Consider the following 17,569-nt stretch of genomic DNA (forward strand, 5'->3'; position numbering starts at 1 on the left):
GTAAAACAGATGATAAAACGCTGGGTGAGGAGTTAACATGCTCTACTAGTGTTTACTGCAGGACTGTGATCATTCTGGCTCTTGTCTGGTAGGATATATGTTTGAAGAGTACGTATTTTTTCCTCTCTGTGCTGGTTCAGGAGCAGGCAGATGCTGGGAGGACAGCTGGCTGCTGGACAGTCAGACGGGAGAGCTCCTGAGGAGCCTTTGGCAGATGAAAGCATCGTGTGAACCAGAGCATTGCAGTGCTTCAGGAAACATTGCTGTTTCTGAGTGGTGGTCCAGCTGTGACTTCACTTTGTTGGAGGCATTGTGCATTTTAGGAAGAAATTCTTTACAAAGAGGGTGATCAGGCATTGGAATGGGTTGCCCAGGGAGGTGGTGGATTCTCCGTCCCTGGAGGTTTTTAAGATGAGGCTGGATGTGGCATCAGTGCCATGGTCTGGGAACCACAGTGGTAGTGGATGGAGGGTTGGACTTGATGATCTTGGAGGTCCCTTCCAACCCAGCTGATTCTATGATTCTATGACTCTATGACTCTATGATTCTATGCTGCTTTTGCTCCGTGGTTATTCTGTATGGGTCTTGTGTTGCATTGGTCACTAGAGGGCTGACACGTGGCTTCTGGACTGCATCTTTACTGTAATCCCTCAAATCAACTAACATTAGCTGGCATTAGGACACTGTGTATCTGTGCTTCCTTCTCTTCTTTCTATGGAATGTAGTGCAGCATGTTGCAGTGAGAGTTTTGAAATAAAGATCTTTTCGCCTTGGAATCCAGAGAAGAAACTTGGCTGCTCTCTCCTCCTGCCAAAGAGGACTGCGTGGCTGGGTGCTTCTCTGGGAAACCTCCAGCAGGGAGCCCACACTCAAGCTCTGTTAATTGGCGCCCAACGTGGAGCATTAACCTGCGACCCTGGGATTAAAAGTCTCATGCTCTACCAACTCAGCTAGCCAGGCAGAGCTAAAGAGTCATTTGTCTGTATCGCGCTCCATAATTCCTGTCCTAATATGTCCCATTCCTGGGATGATATGGGGCTGGGTAGCACATGGTTGTGTTTAAAATCCATTTAATCAGTGCTTTTAAAGAGTCCTTGTCTAACAGGTGTCCATGCAAATAAATAAGACCTTTTAAGCGTCTGTAAGTGTCGCGCTCCCACTTTGAAGACAGAGCCCCCATGAATGTGATAAAACAGAGTTCTTGAACTGTACAGCTGCGGGCCTACCTTCTGAGTTCGGTAGGTCGAAATCCAATGCTTAGTTGCAGAGTCTGTCTGAGCTGGAAGCCAAGAATCACTTTGTCGCCTGTGCCCAGGGACGTCCAAGGAAATCTCTACACGGTAGAAAATGTTGTTGTGGTCCGGCTGATGGGCACCAATTAACAGAGCTTGAGTGTGGACTCCCCTCTGGAGGTTACCCAGAGAAGCACCCAGCCACGTGGTCCTCTTTGGCAGGAGGAGAGAGCAGCCAAGTTTCTTCTCTGGGTTCCAAGGCAAAAAGACCTTTATTTCGAAACTCCCACAGTTTATGTGGGCTCGGGGGGAGGGAAAGAAGAAGGGACGTGATTGGGCCAAGGTCTGGGGGCAAGGGTGCCACAGTCCGAGGAGGGACGAGGCTGTGACACAGCACGGACGGGTCCGGAGACAAGGTAGAGGTGCAAATGGAATGCTTTATTGAGGGGTGTCGGGGTTTTATGAGTTCAGGCAGGCAAAAGGCTAGAACATGGGGTAGAGCATGAGACAGGCAATCAAGGGAACAAACTGGGGTAGGGACACAGGTGAAGGGGCAGAATGTGGGAGGAACCAGGGAAGAAAAGGTCGAATGGTAACTGTCTCCTCTCTGCAACTTCTTCAGCCTATCAGAGAGGGGAGCAGGGAAGCAGGGAGCAGGCAGAACTCATGACAAGCCTGAACATGCCCAGGCTGTGCACTGTGTAGTGTGGATATAATGCAATATACATATCTGAAACCACATAATAATGGTAAAGTCCATATAAAAACGGTAAGATCCATATAATAAAGTCCTGTCAGTTGCTGTATGTTTTTCTCCACTCCTGGAACCTCTCCCGGAACCTCTCCCATCCTGAATCTTGTTCCTTCACAAAAGGGAATGGCTTGAGGGCTCTACTGACCAATGGGGGATATAGAAGGACCGTGTTCCAGTGACAGAACCAGGGACTGGGGAGAGGTGGGTGAGGCAGCCTGTCCTGCTTGTGCAGAGGCGGAAGGGGAAACAACATGGTTCCAAATGGGGCCGTGTGGGCTGGGGGAACTACACAGCTCAGGGAAAACCTGTACAATAGAAAACGTAAGTAGTTGTTGTTTTTCTCCTTCACTCAATCCCGGGAAGCCGCCACTGTGATGGAATTGTTTCTAAAGCTGTTCTTTCCAGGCTTCGTAATCCCGGCGTTCGCCGACAGCCTGTCTGATGGTGCCTCGCAAAAGCTTCTGGAAAATGCAGTACTAAAGACAGGAGTATCTTCCTCAGGCTGGTAGCAAGTGGTACTGTCATAACTGACTGCTCTTCAGGCATTTTTTACTTACATCTTCATTTACATCTTTATAACTTCTATCGCTTCATTCTGAATAAAGTTCTGCAGTTTCACCAAGCGAAAATGCTTTTTGGCAGAAGGGTTTTAAGAATTATGTGCTCAGCACAGCCTGCCAGACCACTGCTGTTGACTAGAGTACAACCCTGCCTTTCAAGTGGAAAGTTCAAAAATGTCACCAAGCTTTGCCCAGTGACACAGCATTCTGAGAAGGCTTTGGAAAAAAATATTAAAATTTTGGAAAAAATATTAAAAAATCTACACAGTATTTAACTCCACCCATAGTTTTAATCCCATCATGTTTTAATTAACTCATAAATGTGTGGACAAAGATATTTTACATATGTGGAACTGTATGTATTTCTTTCAGTATTTCCACTTACTTTACCCTGTAGAATGAACCTCACGTTTTTTGTGTTTTGAACACCCATGTGATTTCCCACTATTCCATATTTAAATGACAGTTTTACATCCCTAAGTAAAAATTCTTTTTTCTTTTCTTTTCTTTTTTTCCCCTGGAGTAGATAATGTTAAGAACTTGAATCATGACTCTGAATAGAAGTAAACCATATGTGTTATTTTGCTTGTGAATATTTCTACATCTTGAAACCTATTCAAGCATAAGATTGGATTGCAGCTACTTCTGCATTGGACAGTGTTTAGTGATTGTTGTGGGAACTAGATATATCCGTTCTTGTTCTGTGCATGTATGCCTTAAGAACTTTTCAAGGTGCCTCTTGTGTTTGTCTGTGTTAGAGCTCAATCTGTACTTACAAAATGGCGCTTTTATAATTTCTGTCACACTGTTCTCTAATAAAAATCACCAGATTTTGCAGATACTTGCAGATTTTGCAGAGCGGTTTCATAAACCAATATTTTTTTTCTCATGAGATCGTTTGAGACTTGCCATGGCCTTTACCACCCAGCTTTATAGACAAGCTAGTAGCATGATCTGAATAAATAAAGGCAAACAAGGGAAGACACGGGAGCACTGAATTGATATGATGTCCTTCTTCCTTTCAGCATGTCTTTCTGATTAATTAAAATACTGGAGGAGTTTAGTTCTTACGTTTTGAGTGAAATTTTATGTTTGCAAAGGGCTGTGTCTGTGATTGAACTACATGTCTATACTTCATACTGTCTTACTGTTTTGCCTACAAATTTCTTGGTCACTTTAAGAGGCACGTGCAAAATTTGTCATCCAACAAGTCTTTATTTCTTCACATGCAAGCCTCTGTATCCAGGCCTCACAGAACAGAATCATGCAGAATCGTTCAGAGTAGACAGGGCCTCGGGAGATCTTCTAGTCTGCATAAGATAAAACTGAGATGTATAAAATAAAAAAGACAAAATTCAGAATTTTTGACTTGAAGGGTCTAATTGGTTAAAAATTACTCGGTAAAATTCATTACAGAATTTAGAGAGAGAAAAAAAGGGTGTGAATCAATTCACAATGATCTCACTTTTGTTACATTTGGTTACAAATATCAAGTAATTTGTATAACTTTTTATAATACTTGCTAAATAACACCAAGACAGTTTTGGTGCAACTATATCTTGAATTAGAAGCATAGAATCATAGAATAGTTTGAGTTGGAAAGGACCATTAAAGACCACTTAGTTTCAAACCCCCTACCTTGGACAAGGACATCTTTCATTCGATCGCGTCGCTCAAATAAACTGATTTAGTTTTGCAAGTTTTGTGTCATATACACGTATATATACAAATTTTGTGTTAACATCCTTATTTTTAGGAATACATTTCACTCCTTCTCATTCTTTTTAAGGTGCTGGTGGCTGGTCTCCACTCGTGTCCAATAAATATCAATGGCTTCAGATCGATCTTGGCGAAAGAACCGAAATTACTGCTGTTGCTACTCAAGGTGGTTATGGGAGCTCAGACTGGGTAACAAGTTACCTTCTGATGTTCAGTGACAGTGGAAGAAACTGGAAGCAGTATCGTCAGGAAGAAAGCATTTGGGTATGTTATTTCAATAATGAGAATTAAGTTTCTGCAGAAGACTTAAAAAGAGACTTGTAAATCTAAGCAAGGCAGTGGAATATGAATAACCACACCTGAAGTGTGTAGATAATTAAATATACAAAGTCATTTAGCTTTTGAGAGATGAAAGACTGTAAAAAAGCAAACAAACATCAAAACTCTTGCTGTAGCAATACTCCACTAAGACAGAAGGAATTATTTTGAGGACTAAAACCGTGCTACAAAATCTCTTTTGTCTTGCTATATATGGCAAAGTTCTTTTCCCAAAAGTGTTGATCCCATTGCATGAAATTTGCCTTTTATTTAGGGGAAGAAAACCAAAACAAAGCAAAATACTTGCTTTACCTTTTCTGGAACGTTAAATCTAATTGTAAGGATAAAATGAAATAACACAAAGAAATCAAAGTCTTAACCAAGCAAATCCCAGTGTATTTTAAAAAAAAGGAAGCAATATTTAATTTTTGGTCATCAAATTCAGAGCCTAGTTTCTGATGCTCGAGGACATTTATCTCTGATTATCCTTGTAGCTAGTAATAATAATTAATAAGCCTTGCAAAACTCATCATTGGTGTGAATTTTAGTGAAAACAAAGGTTATACAATACCAGAGAGATGATGCCCAAAATCCACATGAAAAAGTGGACTATATGGTTGTATACAAGGGTTGCATCTTTCCTTGATCCCGAATGATTAGCAGCTTGGACTAAAGAAAGAATATTGGAACTTGTGGTATATTATTTTATCCTATCAAGTTAATTCTGTTCTTGTGTCCATACATAGAGCTGATTAATTTCTAAATTTTTCTAAGCCTTCAGTTGTTTCTTGCTGCAGTTAAACATTATGTTAATATGTATTTCATTTTATGCATTTTAATTTTGTTGACTTTTAATTCAAAATGTTCTAGTCACTCTTATTGTCAAAACCCATCTACGGTATAATGAGATTATCCAGTGTTTTATTTGTTGCATAATTATCCTTCTTTTTGAATTTGCTACATACTTCTGCTTCAGATTGTGTTTTCATAACAAAGGGAAATAAATGAGTTTCTAATCCATATGGCTGTGGGAAGTGAGAAAAGAAAATCAATCTTCCAAATGACAAATGAGCATAAGCTGCTACAATATTGTCTTTGCTCATCTTAAAACAGACTGATAAAACATATCTGAGAGGTAGAGCAGCTCAAGCTCTTCAGAGAGGGCTCTTTTCAAATCCCATATTGGTTTGCAAACAGTGATGTAGATAGTTATTTCTTGAATATTGCCACCGGTAAAATATCAAATAAAAGTTCTGAAAAAAATAGTTAAATGCTGATGAAGGCATTGGATAAGGAGGTTGTTAGATCTGTAGAGGAGAAGAGCAGAACTTCAATTCCATTATCTGAAACTTAATAAAAAATGATTATTTCAATGATTGCAATGCAGATTGAAGGTATGGCTTGCAGGCAGTGATGCGTAATTCAAGGATGGAAACCATCAAATTCAGGGATGTTCTATTGATCTTTTTTATGTATCTTTATTTAGGAGTTCTGCTTCTAGGAAAATAAATTTTCTCTTCTCTAAACCAATATGTAGGCATAGTCTTGGAGTGAAACTCTTAAATCTCTATTTATTTTATGGATTTCCTCTGCCTGTTATCTCTGTAAGCTGTCTTTGGAAATAAACTGCTCATTTTCATTACAGGCAAGACCATCCCACGTTTTATGATAGTTGCTGCATTACTGTGTTATTTTTACCCTGTTTTTAGTGGAGTCATTGCCCTGTTACAAGACTGCTTAGAACAAGTATGGTTTTTGGTTATTTTTAATAATGAGGGATAACGTCTAGTTTTGAGGGCCATGTGTGGAAATCTTCTCTAGGTAAGGATTTTCACCTTGTAACCATTCTTCCTAGACTTAAGCAGAAAAGATACTTCTCTTATCTGCAAATTGACAGCTCCCTACTTTTTGTTTTTCTCTTCAATGTTAGTTTTGAATTGTCTTTTTGTCCTTATGGTTCATCTTAAGGTTCTGAAGCTCCTGTCGTCGGTGCAGCTATAGCACTTTTTTTCATTTACTGTAAAGTTTTTGTAACAACTGAGATGAAAGTGGACTATCTAGACATCTACAAATGATCTAGTTATGAAAACTCTCTTTGCAGACTGTAGAAAGGGCATTGCTTTTTCCAAGACTGGTTCCTTCGACCTCAGGTGTCTTTGTTAGGTTGAAGTGAACCACGTAGAACTATTTCGTTTTCATTTCATTGCCTGGTGGTACTGAATTTGGATGTAGGCACTCTCAAGTGAGGTGAGATTAACCTCTTTCCCCTCTTGTGGCTGCTAAATATGATTTGTTTCCACTTCTCTGTATATTGGGAGCTGCTACTTCATAACTGTTTGGAGTTTATCTTTTATGTAGATTTTATTTATTGCTTAAAGTCCTCTACTGACTAAAGAAGTTTTTTTGAAAGACTAACCCCATTACACTTATTTCCCAGAACTGCTGTCACTGCAGTTTAAGTACGGTTAACTAAAGTTAGGTATAGGTTTTACAGCAGAGGTTTTCTTACTTCATCAACACATTTTGTTGAAAGGAAAAGATTTCTGTCCAAAAATATGTGTTTTACCACTAATAAATCTATTTCGCTTGAGAATTTTATCTTGACCACAACTGTACCAACTCTTAAAAGATGTGAATAATTACCCTAGTAAGCACTGACTGAAAAATGTTACAATAAATATCAAGAACAGTGCAGAAAATAATTAAGAGTTAACTTTAAAAAGGCAGTAATATTCATATAAGTGAGGACAGAAGTCTTTTTCTTTGATGGTGATTAGTTCAATCTTGGAAGAAATCAAGTCAATTCTAGATTTTCTTTAATTTTACCATAAATATAAAAGTGTTTGAACAAGGCATGTTTTGTCCCTTTATGTTCTTCACTCTCCTTATTTTTTTTTCTATTCCTTAGGATGTAGTTTCAAATGCAGTAAAGCCCAAACTCTCAATTCCAGTTTTTTTGCATAGTTCTTTATCTTACCTCTTTATTTTTTTTAATTTTTTTTTTTATCTACTTGTATATTACATTATTGGATTTTTTCCTCTGGAAATGACAATTCTTTTCCCTTCTCTTCTTTCTGACTTCAGGAGGTGTACAGTAAAACCACAAAAAGTGTACACTCAGTTTAAATTTTGGTCAAGAAGTGCTAAGAAACTTTTTATGTCTTTAAACATTAGTTTTAATAGAGTTACTGCTCTTCATTCTTCCTCGTAATTTGTATTTTAGATATCATCATCTGTGAAGAACCTCATATTTTAATTGATATTTATCTGTTTATTGATCCTTTTAACTAGTATAATTTCTTGTTTTAACTAAATTCATAGTTTTGTTTCACAGAAGTTTTTATGTTGCCTACTCTCCCCTTACCGTTACTAATTGCTCTCCTCTTAAAAGGAGAGTAGTAAGGTAACAGAGATCATATTCTGTGTCATCTTAAAAGGGAGGAGTTAAGAGAGGAAGGAAGGAGAGCAATTCACAGTTTGAACAAGTTTTCCATGGCTAATAATTTAAGTGAAAGCCTGAGTGGTCTAGCTTATGGAGAAATGCATCATGATGTTATTCATTAGCAAGAGTTTTGAAGAAGAAAAAAAATGCCATTTCTTTGGTTTAGTGTTGATTTAGTGTTCTCTGATACAGCTAGGGAAATACACATAAGTTCAGCCTTGTGGGTTTTGGTTTTGTTGTGGTTTTTCCTGCAAGAATAATGATTTATCCATTCCACAACTGGAATCGAGTTTTCAGTTTTATTTATTTTGATGTTTCTTTTTAAAATTTATATCTAAAGCAGGGAAATTAAAACTAATACTTATACAAAATTAAATAAAATTTGAGGAAATTGTGACCATTTTTGTAACTTCTCTTTTAAAAGGTGAATTTCTTTGTGTCTATTTTTTTACATATATTTGAGTTATGAGGTTTATTTTCTGTTTTATTGAACTTAGCTGAAGTCAAAGCCGGAAGTTTGTTTTATCATAGGTCCCTCTCTCTCTCTCTCTCTCTCTCTGTATATATAAATATATATAAAGTCTTGTGACTTTATATAGAAGTAGCTTTACTCCAAGTAACTATTTTGATAGTATGTAATGTAATTTCATGAATGTTGAAGGATTTATTGTGGATGCATTGCTACACATATTCACATTTTCCTTTTTAAAGGAGCTGACATATTAGAGTTTGTTGGAAACTTCTCATGATGTAAAATAACTCACAATTATGGAAATTTACAGGTTAGGAGATCACAAGTGTTCTGTGATAGTCACATTTTATGACTCAAGAGTGTAGAGTTGCTTCACTGTTTTTTTGGAACTGGTGACACTTCCTTAGTCTTAGTGATTCATATTTGCAAGATCCTCCTCCCTGGAGAAATATCAGTCACCATTCTTGATCATAACCTGCTTCACTTTAAAAGCAAAAAGTTGTGTATATATGTTACTTTTCTGGGCTTCTGCTAATTACTTTTTGACAAAAAAAAGAAAAATTAATTATGTTGATTCCTTTTGCAATCCCAGGTACAGATAATTTCAGTGGGTGCTCTGTCACTAAAACTCTATTCTAAAACTTCAAATAGAACAGTTTAACTGTAAATTTCAATTTTGGAACTCAGGGATGTACAACTTACCCACAACTGACCTCTGTCCTTCTCCAACATCCGCAGTGAGAAAATCATCACAGAGTTTGTCAGATTCCATAGTTTATGTGTAAAAACTCCAAAGTTCACCAGTATGTTAGAAGGGATTCAAAATATATTTTTGTGGCTTCAGATTTTTAATTCTTCCCTGTAAAGGATAGTAACATAAAAAGACAAGCAAACGGAGTATTAATTTATCACATACAGTAAAAATCCTCTGCTGGGTGAGTGCTTAAAAAGAAATAAATTAAAAAGTGACTGCGTATCTCTGTGTTGAAAATATAACATAGGCATCAAAAAGTTTTGGTTTGGAAACACTCATTCTATTTCAAAATGATTTGTTAAAATAACAGTAGGAATGGTTGTGGCATGGCTGTTGTCCAAAACCTTGGATGTGCAAATCTAATACACAAAACCAAGAGTCACTGACTAGAAGGGTGTGAATCAGGAGAACAGTAGTGAAAAATGGTGATTATCAAAATCCATGCACAGCAGAGGTAAATTTTCTGGTTATATTGAATTACATTAAACAGAAATCTAAAGTCCTATCTGAGATAAGAAAGACAAGGTTTACTGAAAAAGGGTTGGATACTGAAGCATTTCTTGAATGCAGAGGTCCGAAATATTTGCTTACTTTATTATTTAACTTGATGTGAGGAGGAGAATACAGACAGGTGAAGAATCAATAAGTAATAATTTATTCAATTAATGTTTGAATTTTCTGCCTGAGAATTGCCTGTTAGAATGTGATTTACATAAATGAATTTGTCATTTTCAAATTATTTTTAGAATAGTGCTTTTATGAATAGTTCATGATTTTTATTCAGCTTGCTGCAATAATTAGGGATATGTCCTGGTCTGTTTTTAGTATGTACACAGATCTGTGTTGAAATTCCCTAACTAAGTAACCAAAAGTGTTAAGATCAAAGTTTTCTGAGTAAATGCTCAGAAAAATGAATTTGAAATTAATTTTTCAGAAGAATTCTGTACTAATTTCATTACACTATTCTGAATATAGTTACAGTACCCCATGAACGAGTAAATTTTGGTAGGAAAAACAAATGAGATATGAAAATGCTTAAATAATTTAATTTTTAAAAAGGATTGTGAGTTATCAGTTTTAACATCTTCACAGTTCTAAGGGAAATTAAATTCAAACATTTCAGTACTATCAGTGTTCTGGGTTCCATTTATGATGAGGACATTTTGATGTTTATTTAGAACATTAAAATTTCTGAACTTACTTTCTAAGCTTTTGAATTTATGTATCCACTTCTGTTTAAAAAGCGCTCTGACCACGCTGCTATTTTTGGACACTTAAATGGTAATCTAATAAGGCTAATTTAGCAGTCATAATGATTAATGTTCTGTATAAAATAACTTATAGAAGGTGAACAGATGAATGTATACATCAAGGTTAACCTGTCCCAGAATATTTAATATAGGCTAAAAGGAAGGGGAAAAGGGTTGAAACATCAGCAAAAAATACAGTGATTTAAATAAAATCTGTATTAATTGTGTGGCTAAACATTAAACAAATTATTACTGCCAAAACAGGTACAATACCCATTGTCACTACAGGTATTATGGCAGACCATGAGTGGGAAGAAAAGTTACACACAGAGTTAAAAAAGTATATTTAGGACAGCAAGATGCCTTGGAAATACCCAAGTCTAGCAGCATGCAGCAGTAAATATTCCTTGTAATTAGGTATTCAGAGGTTAGTTTAAATGTATGTTGCAGTCATTAAATTAACAGGAGCTCTGGGAAACAAATGTAAATATCTTGGGATGATACTTTGTTATTTTAAACACTGCTGCTAGTGAACTAATTGCTGTGTACTGGAGTTGATTTCTGGGGTTGATCTTGATCAGAACTGTTTTTCTGGCTGTTACCTACTGCATCATAAGCAATTGAAGAACAACTACGACTTTCTATATTTGTAGAAACCACAGGTGGCTACTTCATTGCTTCTGCCTTTCTCTGCGTGTTCACTTAGTGAGTTTGTGTTCTAAAAACCTGAATATGACTAATATGCACGCTTCTAATATGCAGAAATCTTGCAAATTATCTATGCAGTGCTATTATCTTGGGTTGTTTTTGTAAAATATCAGTGGTGCTTTTTCATGAAGGCAATTATTTTCTTTCGACCTCTGTTTGTCTGCACTCTGCTATGCCTTTTTGCCATGAAAACAGTTCACTGTGATAGATGATAAATTATTCTATACCACTTATTGGCTGTCTTAAAATCAATAACATTGTAATATCCACTGAGTAAAAAAAAACTAGAACTAGAAAAAAATTATTTCTTTGCCTCTCAGGCTGGTCCAGAGTGATATGACACTGATCATATCATTCTTGTTCTAATATGAGAGGATTATGCTTGAACACATATGCCTGCTTGAAAATTAATTATGATGAATGAGAAAAACTATGGCACAGCTAGGAAAATAGTGCCCCTATTTCCTTAAACAGACATAGTGTAAGCTTGAAAAAATCATGCTGTCTTTGAAGAAAACATTTCATCTTCATAATCTGATTAGGATGTTTTCAGTTTCCTCAGGGACTATTGAGCAGGAAAGTAAGAGCAGACCCCACATTCAGCTTCACTCTGTTTACCCCAGTCATTCCCTTAAATGTAACAAAAATACTTTCAGAAATCGACTTCAGACTTCATTTGGAAGAGTGTCTCTGTCATACATGAGTTTGTTTTATGTCTGGTGTAATTCCTGAGGTTTAAAAGTAACTGAAAGTACTGCATTTTTGTAAAAATTTTAGTCACTGAACTCCAGAGAAAACCTCAAATTTATATTGAGTATATAACATCTTAACCCTGCTATTGTGATGGGCATGATATTTTAATATCATATTAGTTATTGTAATAGTATTTTATGTTTACAGCATAGTCATGTTTGTATCATTTTCACATTTCCCTCTTAAGAACTTAAAATTCCTTTGGAAAACTTCTAAAACATTGAAACTACAGAGTCCTAATAGTAGAAATAAGAAATCTTAAGTGGTTTGTTGTGGTGGTGGTGGTGGTTTTGTTTGTTTAGTTTGTTTTCGTTGTTGTTTTGATTGGGGGTTTTGTTGGGTTTGATTGTGTGTTTCTTTTTTTTTTTTTAATTTCATTTTCCTTTGCTGTTGTCATTTTCAGTTCTCTTTTTGTCCTGGTTCTAGTACTATGCTGCTGAAGAACTAAAATCTGACATGTTTCACCAGAAACTGAGAAAACCTCTGCTTCTTCATTTGTTTGTGCAGTTGAGGTCGTACATAGAGGCTTCTGAAGGCTGTTAGAATGCAGAGACTTTTGGGGGAAAAAACTGAAATCTATTTTGCAAGTACTTGTCTTCAATGGGCAAATACAGTTAAAATATAGGGTGACTCACAGAATGGTTGGGAGTCTCTAGAGGTCATCCAGTCCAAACTGCTGCTAAAGCAGGTTCAACTAGAACAGACTGCACAGGACAACATCTGGGTGGATTTTGAGTGACTCCAGAGAAGGAGACTCCACAGGCTCTCTGGGCACCCTGTTCCAGTGCTATTGCTTCCAAGAGTCTGGGATTCCTGAGGGCTGGCCTTACCAGTGAAGACTAAACCAAAGAAGGCATTCAGGATCCCCACCTTCTCTGTATCCTTTGCCACCAGGGCACCCACCTCACTCAGCATCAGACCCACATTTTCCCAAATCTTCCTTTTGCTACCTATGTCCTTGACATCCCTTGCCAGACTTAATTCCAAATGGACCTTAGCCTTCCTTGTCCCATCACTGCATACTCTGGAAATGAAATCTCTATGTTTAAGACGGATGTCAGTTATACAAAAAGAACATTTTTTGAGATTATGTATGAAATTTCTGTTCAGATTTGAAGTAAGATATACCTCTTGCTATAAATGTCTTATTTTATCAATATCACCTTCGATTGATAGTGACCTGACCAGTAACTTGGTAGAAACTCCACTGTGTACATTTTGTAGTTGGCTAAGATTCCATGTGACGATTCCATCATATCTTCACAGCCTTGTTAATGGCATAGAATTTGCTTAAGTTTACAAGCTTGCGCTTTGTATATTTTTGATTTATTATTGGCAATTTGAATCGTGTAAGTACAAACAAGATTAGTATCAATACTGTATACTTTCTTGTCTCTATATTTTATGGCCTTTCCTAAATCAAAAGTAATGTTATTCCTCTACTTGACATGTATTTTCATCTTAGCAGCATGCATTTCCATGCTGAATAAGGAATTAGTAGACTGGTGCTTAAAACCATTTAAATCCCCATATTCTCTTGCCAGACAGTGACATTTGCTACCACTTGTTTTAAAGGTCATGGGTAAGTAGGTTTAAATGGACTTTATCACATATGTCATCCCTTCTATAAAACTTTCTAGATTTAAACTGTGAAAAGAATATTTCGGTGTGTTTTAAATAAGCAATTCAGCAACTGTAGCAACACTACTCACATCTAGTAAAGATTTCTGTGTGATCAGTTCTACCCTTTGAAGATTCAGTGAATACCTTATTCTTTCTTACTTCTTAAATTGCCTTATTTTTTGAAGGTCACTAGCCCTAATTAAAATATCACTGGCAAGAACTACCTTAATGTGCCTCAAGGAGCCCTCTCCACTATTTCTCTATATAGTTGTCTGTAAAGAAATCCACTGCAATTTTGTGTTTTTTTGATCTCCAGAACTGAGTCAAAGTATCAGAAAAGTTCCATGAAACATTCTAACTTTCAGCGTTTAACTAACTTTAAACAATTACTGTTAAATTGTTTATTCTCTGTGTCTGTTAATTTATCTGCAACTTTTTCAGCAAGTTTTCTTGTGTGAAGGTCACAACATCTTTGACTTATTTCACCTATTGAAAAAAAAGAAATTGAGCATACAGATTTTTTTGTGTAGAGTTCAGTAACTCTCAAAATTTTCAATAAAAACCCTATAGATAAGATTTTATTTGGTTTAGTAGACAGGTCGTGGATTCTATATATATTTGTCTGTCTTACTATCACATTTGTCTTTTTGACAGTTTAGGTTATGGAAGACATTAGTGAATTTTTATTTGAAAACCTGTTGAAAATTTATGTGACAAAGTCTTTATGGTGCAGTTGAAAACAATGTCAGATAAGCAAACAAAAAAATCAGAAAAGAGAAAAACCAGAAACAGGTTGTGGGTTTTGTTGGGCTTTTGGTTTTTTTGTTGCTTTTGTTTTGATCAGAACCACCACAGTATTGACACATAATCACAGATCTAAAGAAAGGGGATCTGAAAAGCAATATTTTTTGTGGGTTTTTATTTGGCTCATTAATAACCATAGGTAAATCACTTCTTACTGCTTCAGAGGGGAACATTAAAAATATATTCTACAGAGTATTCTTTGTAATTGAGAAGGAAGTTAGGTTTTAGGAATAACAGAGTAAATTCAATAATTTAAACATACTGTCAAGCGCTGGAAGAAGATCAAAGATATTTGCCATTTGGCTTGGTTTTCCCATTATTTTTTATCCAAAGAGCTTGTATCGAGTTTCAATGGCAAGATACTGGGGGAGGGAGGAAGGAGGGAAGGCACCCTAAGGAGTGACCTCTCCAACAAGCTGCTGGAAGCTTCCCAGATAACTGATAGAGCCAATACCAGCCAGCTCTGAGGTGGACCTGCTGCTGGCCAAGTCTGAGGCCATCACTGGCTGTGGTAGCTCCTCTCCAATAACATATTCAAGGTGTGGAAAAAAATTACCATGGAACGCAGCAACCAGAGAGAGGAGCCAGAATTGTATGTGAGCAAAGCCCTGCAGACACCAAGGTCAGTGAGGAAGAAGGAGGAGGAGGAGGTTCTCCAGGCTCTGGAGCACAGATTCCCCTGCAACCCCTGATGCAGACCATGGTGAGACAAGTCTGTGCCCTTGCAACTCACAGGGGTCTACAGTGGAGCAGAGATTTACCTGCAATCTGTGGAGGACCCCACACCAGAGAAGGAGGTGTGACCCCATGGGAAAGCCACTCTGGAGCAGGTTGGCTGTCAGAACTAATGACCCCATGGGGGATCCACACTGGAACAGTCTGTTCCTGAAGGACTGCAGCCCATGGAAGGGACCCCTGCTGGAAGAGTTCAAGAAGAACCACAGCCTGTGGGAAGGACTCGCGTTGGAGAAGTCAGTGGAGGACTATCCCTGCTGAGAGGGAGTCCACAATAGAACAGAGGAAAAGTGAGAGTGAGACTTTCCCTGAGGATGAAGAAGTGGCAGGAACAACATTTTATGAATTGACCACAATCCCCACTGCCTGTCCAACTGGAGGGGAGGAGGTAGAGAAATTCAGGAAGAAGGGGAGGGGTAGGAGGAAGATGTTTTAAGGTTTGCTTTTATTTCTCATTTCCCTACTCTGATTTCATTGGTAATAAATTAAGCTAATTTCCCTAAGTTGACTCTGTTTTGCCCATCATGGTAATTGGTGAGTGGTCTCTCCTTGTCCTCTTCTTGACCCACAAGCTTTTTGTTATACTTTCACTTCCCTGTCCAGTTGAGGAAGGTAGGGTACCTGGCCAGCCAGTGGCAACCCACCACAGGGCTCTACTCCATTGGTACACGCACAGTACAAGGAAAATGACTGTTTACTTGTTATTAATTTAATAAAATTAAAAGACCAAGAGAAAATGCTAGTTGCATTTCCCTTTGCCATTAGAGAAAAAATGGAATCTGTACGTCACAAACTATCCTGGACAACTTCAGCATTTAGATTTTTCTAGAAAAAAAAGGATAAGGAAATTGGAAAAACATTAAGAAGATTTTTCTACCCACATAACGTGAGCTTGAAAGAAATAAGTTATCAACACTGAGGAATACTGAAAATATATATATATACATAAATAATCTGAACATTATATACATATATATATATATATGATGTTCAGATTATTTACTATAGGAAATCTGTAGGCATTAAATTCAGCATGTGAAATAGGAAAGAGATTATTTTTCAAAGAAGGAATAAAGGAACATTCTGTATTGGGTAAATGATCCTTCTAGCTAGTATAAAACAACTGTGTTGATGACATGGTAAAACTTGGTAGCTAATGATCTGAATCTTCAGAGTTACATGATTAACTATTTTTCATAAGACTTGCACTTGGAGGGTTGTTTTTGTTGGTTTTTTTGACTAAATAAATTATCCATTTTATCCATAAATTGTAAATAGGTGACTTCAAAGTGAATTTTCATAGGTGTGTTACACCTTCACTGGGCGCCAAATATCTTCAGTAGATCTGAAGTCAGATCCATTATTTTTATATTCCACCACTGAGTGTTTCCATCTCTCCCTCACTCATGTTCAGTGTATGAAAATTAGAATCTATTGTTATAGAAACTCTGTCATCAGCCAGTCAAGTTTCCTAACAAAGCAAATAAAGCACAATTAAAAATCTTTCTTCCCTAACTGGGATGTTATATTCCCTGTCTGGATGGTCCCTATCTGGAAAACCAACCTGAAAAAGATATTTATAGCTAGGCAAAACCACCTGTGACCTTCAGCAACTGAGGCAAAGAGCTAAACTGTTGGCTTTCAAATTATTTTGTATCCTAAAAATGATGCTTATCTGTAATATGTTCATTTTCTGAAAGATGGAAGAATTAATACACTGGTTTATCAGTCTCAGCAGTGAACATGCATCTTTAGACACCCATGGTTTAGAATTTTTCTGGAATAATTATAACAATCAACTTTTCTTCAATTTAGAAAGGACCCTTTAAATTATGTGAGTTCAAAGGAGCTTTCTGGATGAAACACAGAGAAACTGTCTCTTTTTAAAGAAGGAAATACCAAAGCCATTCTAGAGTATTTTCAGTTCAGCAAAGCAAGGAGAATGTTTGTTCTGCTATTTTAGATGCACATATTTTCCCCTGTAGAATTATATTTTTTTTCTAATTTTGTACAGTTGTTTTTAAGAATGCTGGAATTGTACCACAAAATTTCGTAGTCTACCTAAAAACTAAAATCCCTCAAAAGCTGGATTAAAGCCAGTTGCATGGAGCCTAATGCTGACCTCTTTTGTTCTTCTTGTTGAAATGGTGTGCAATGGTGTGAGAAATCAAAAAAGTGTCTGAGAGATGTTTTCTAAGCAAAGCTATGGACAGGAAAATAGCATTCCAGTGCTGAAGTAGTCCAGAAAGATATGGTTATCAGTGGCTTGGGTAAAAAATTTGCCTTTTTTGTCTGGTTCTCCACATCTGTTTGTAGTGTGGTTTCATACTTTTGAAAGAAGTTCTGCAGGACAGGGAGAGATATCTGCTAATTATACATGTTAATTGACCACTAAAGACAGAGTTTGAGCACTAATTGTATGTAGTGGACATTGCACTACTGGTG

At 36.9% G+C, this 17,569-nt stretch overlaps 1 protein-coding gene across 1 annotated transcript in view; it reads left to right on the forward strand.

Annotated features, from left to right (window-relative positions):
• The window catches only part of CNTNAP4 (contactin associated protein family member 4), a 199,721-nt gene that overhangs the window by 70,773 nt on the left and 111,379 nt on the right, over positions 1-17,569 (forward strand). The window contains exon 3 of the mRNA XM_064642346.1: positions 4,336-4,529. Coding sequence (XP_064498416.1) covers positions 4,336-4,529 — 194 coding nt within the window. The remainder of the gene's footprint in view (positions 1-4,335; positions 4,530-17,569) is intronic.

Source organism: Pseudopipra pipra, chromosome Z, assembly GCF_036250125.1.
Source record: "Pseudopipra pipra isolate bDixPip1 chromosome Z, bDixPip1.hap1, whole genome shotgun sequence".
Lineage (NCBI taxonomy): Eukaryota > Metazoa > Chordata > Aves > Passeriformes > Pipridae > Pseudopipra > Pseudopipra pipra.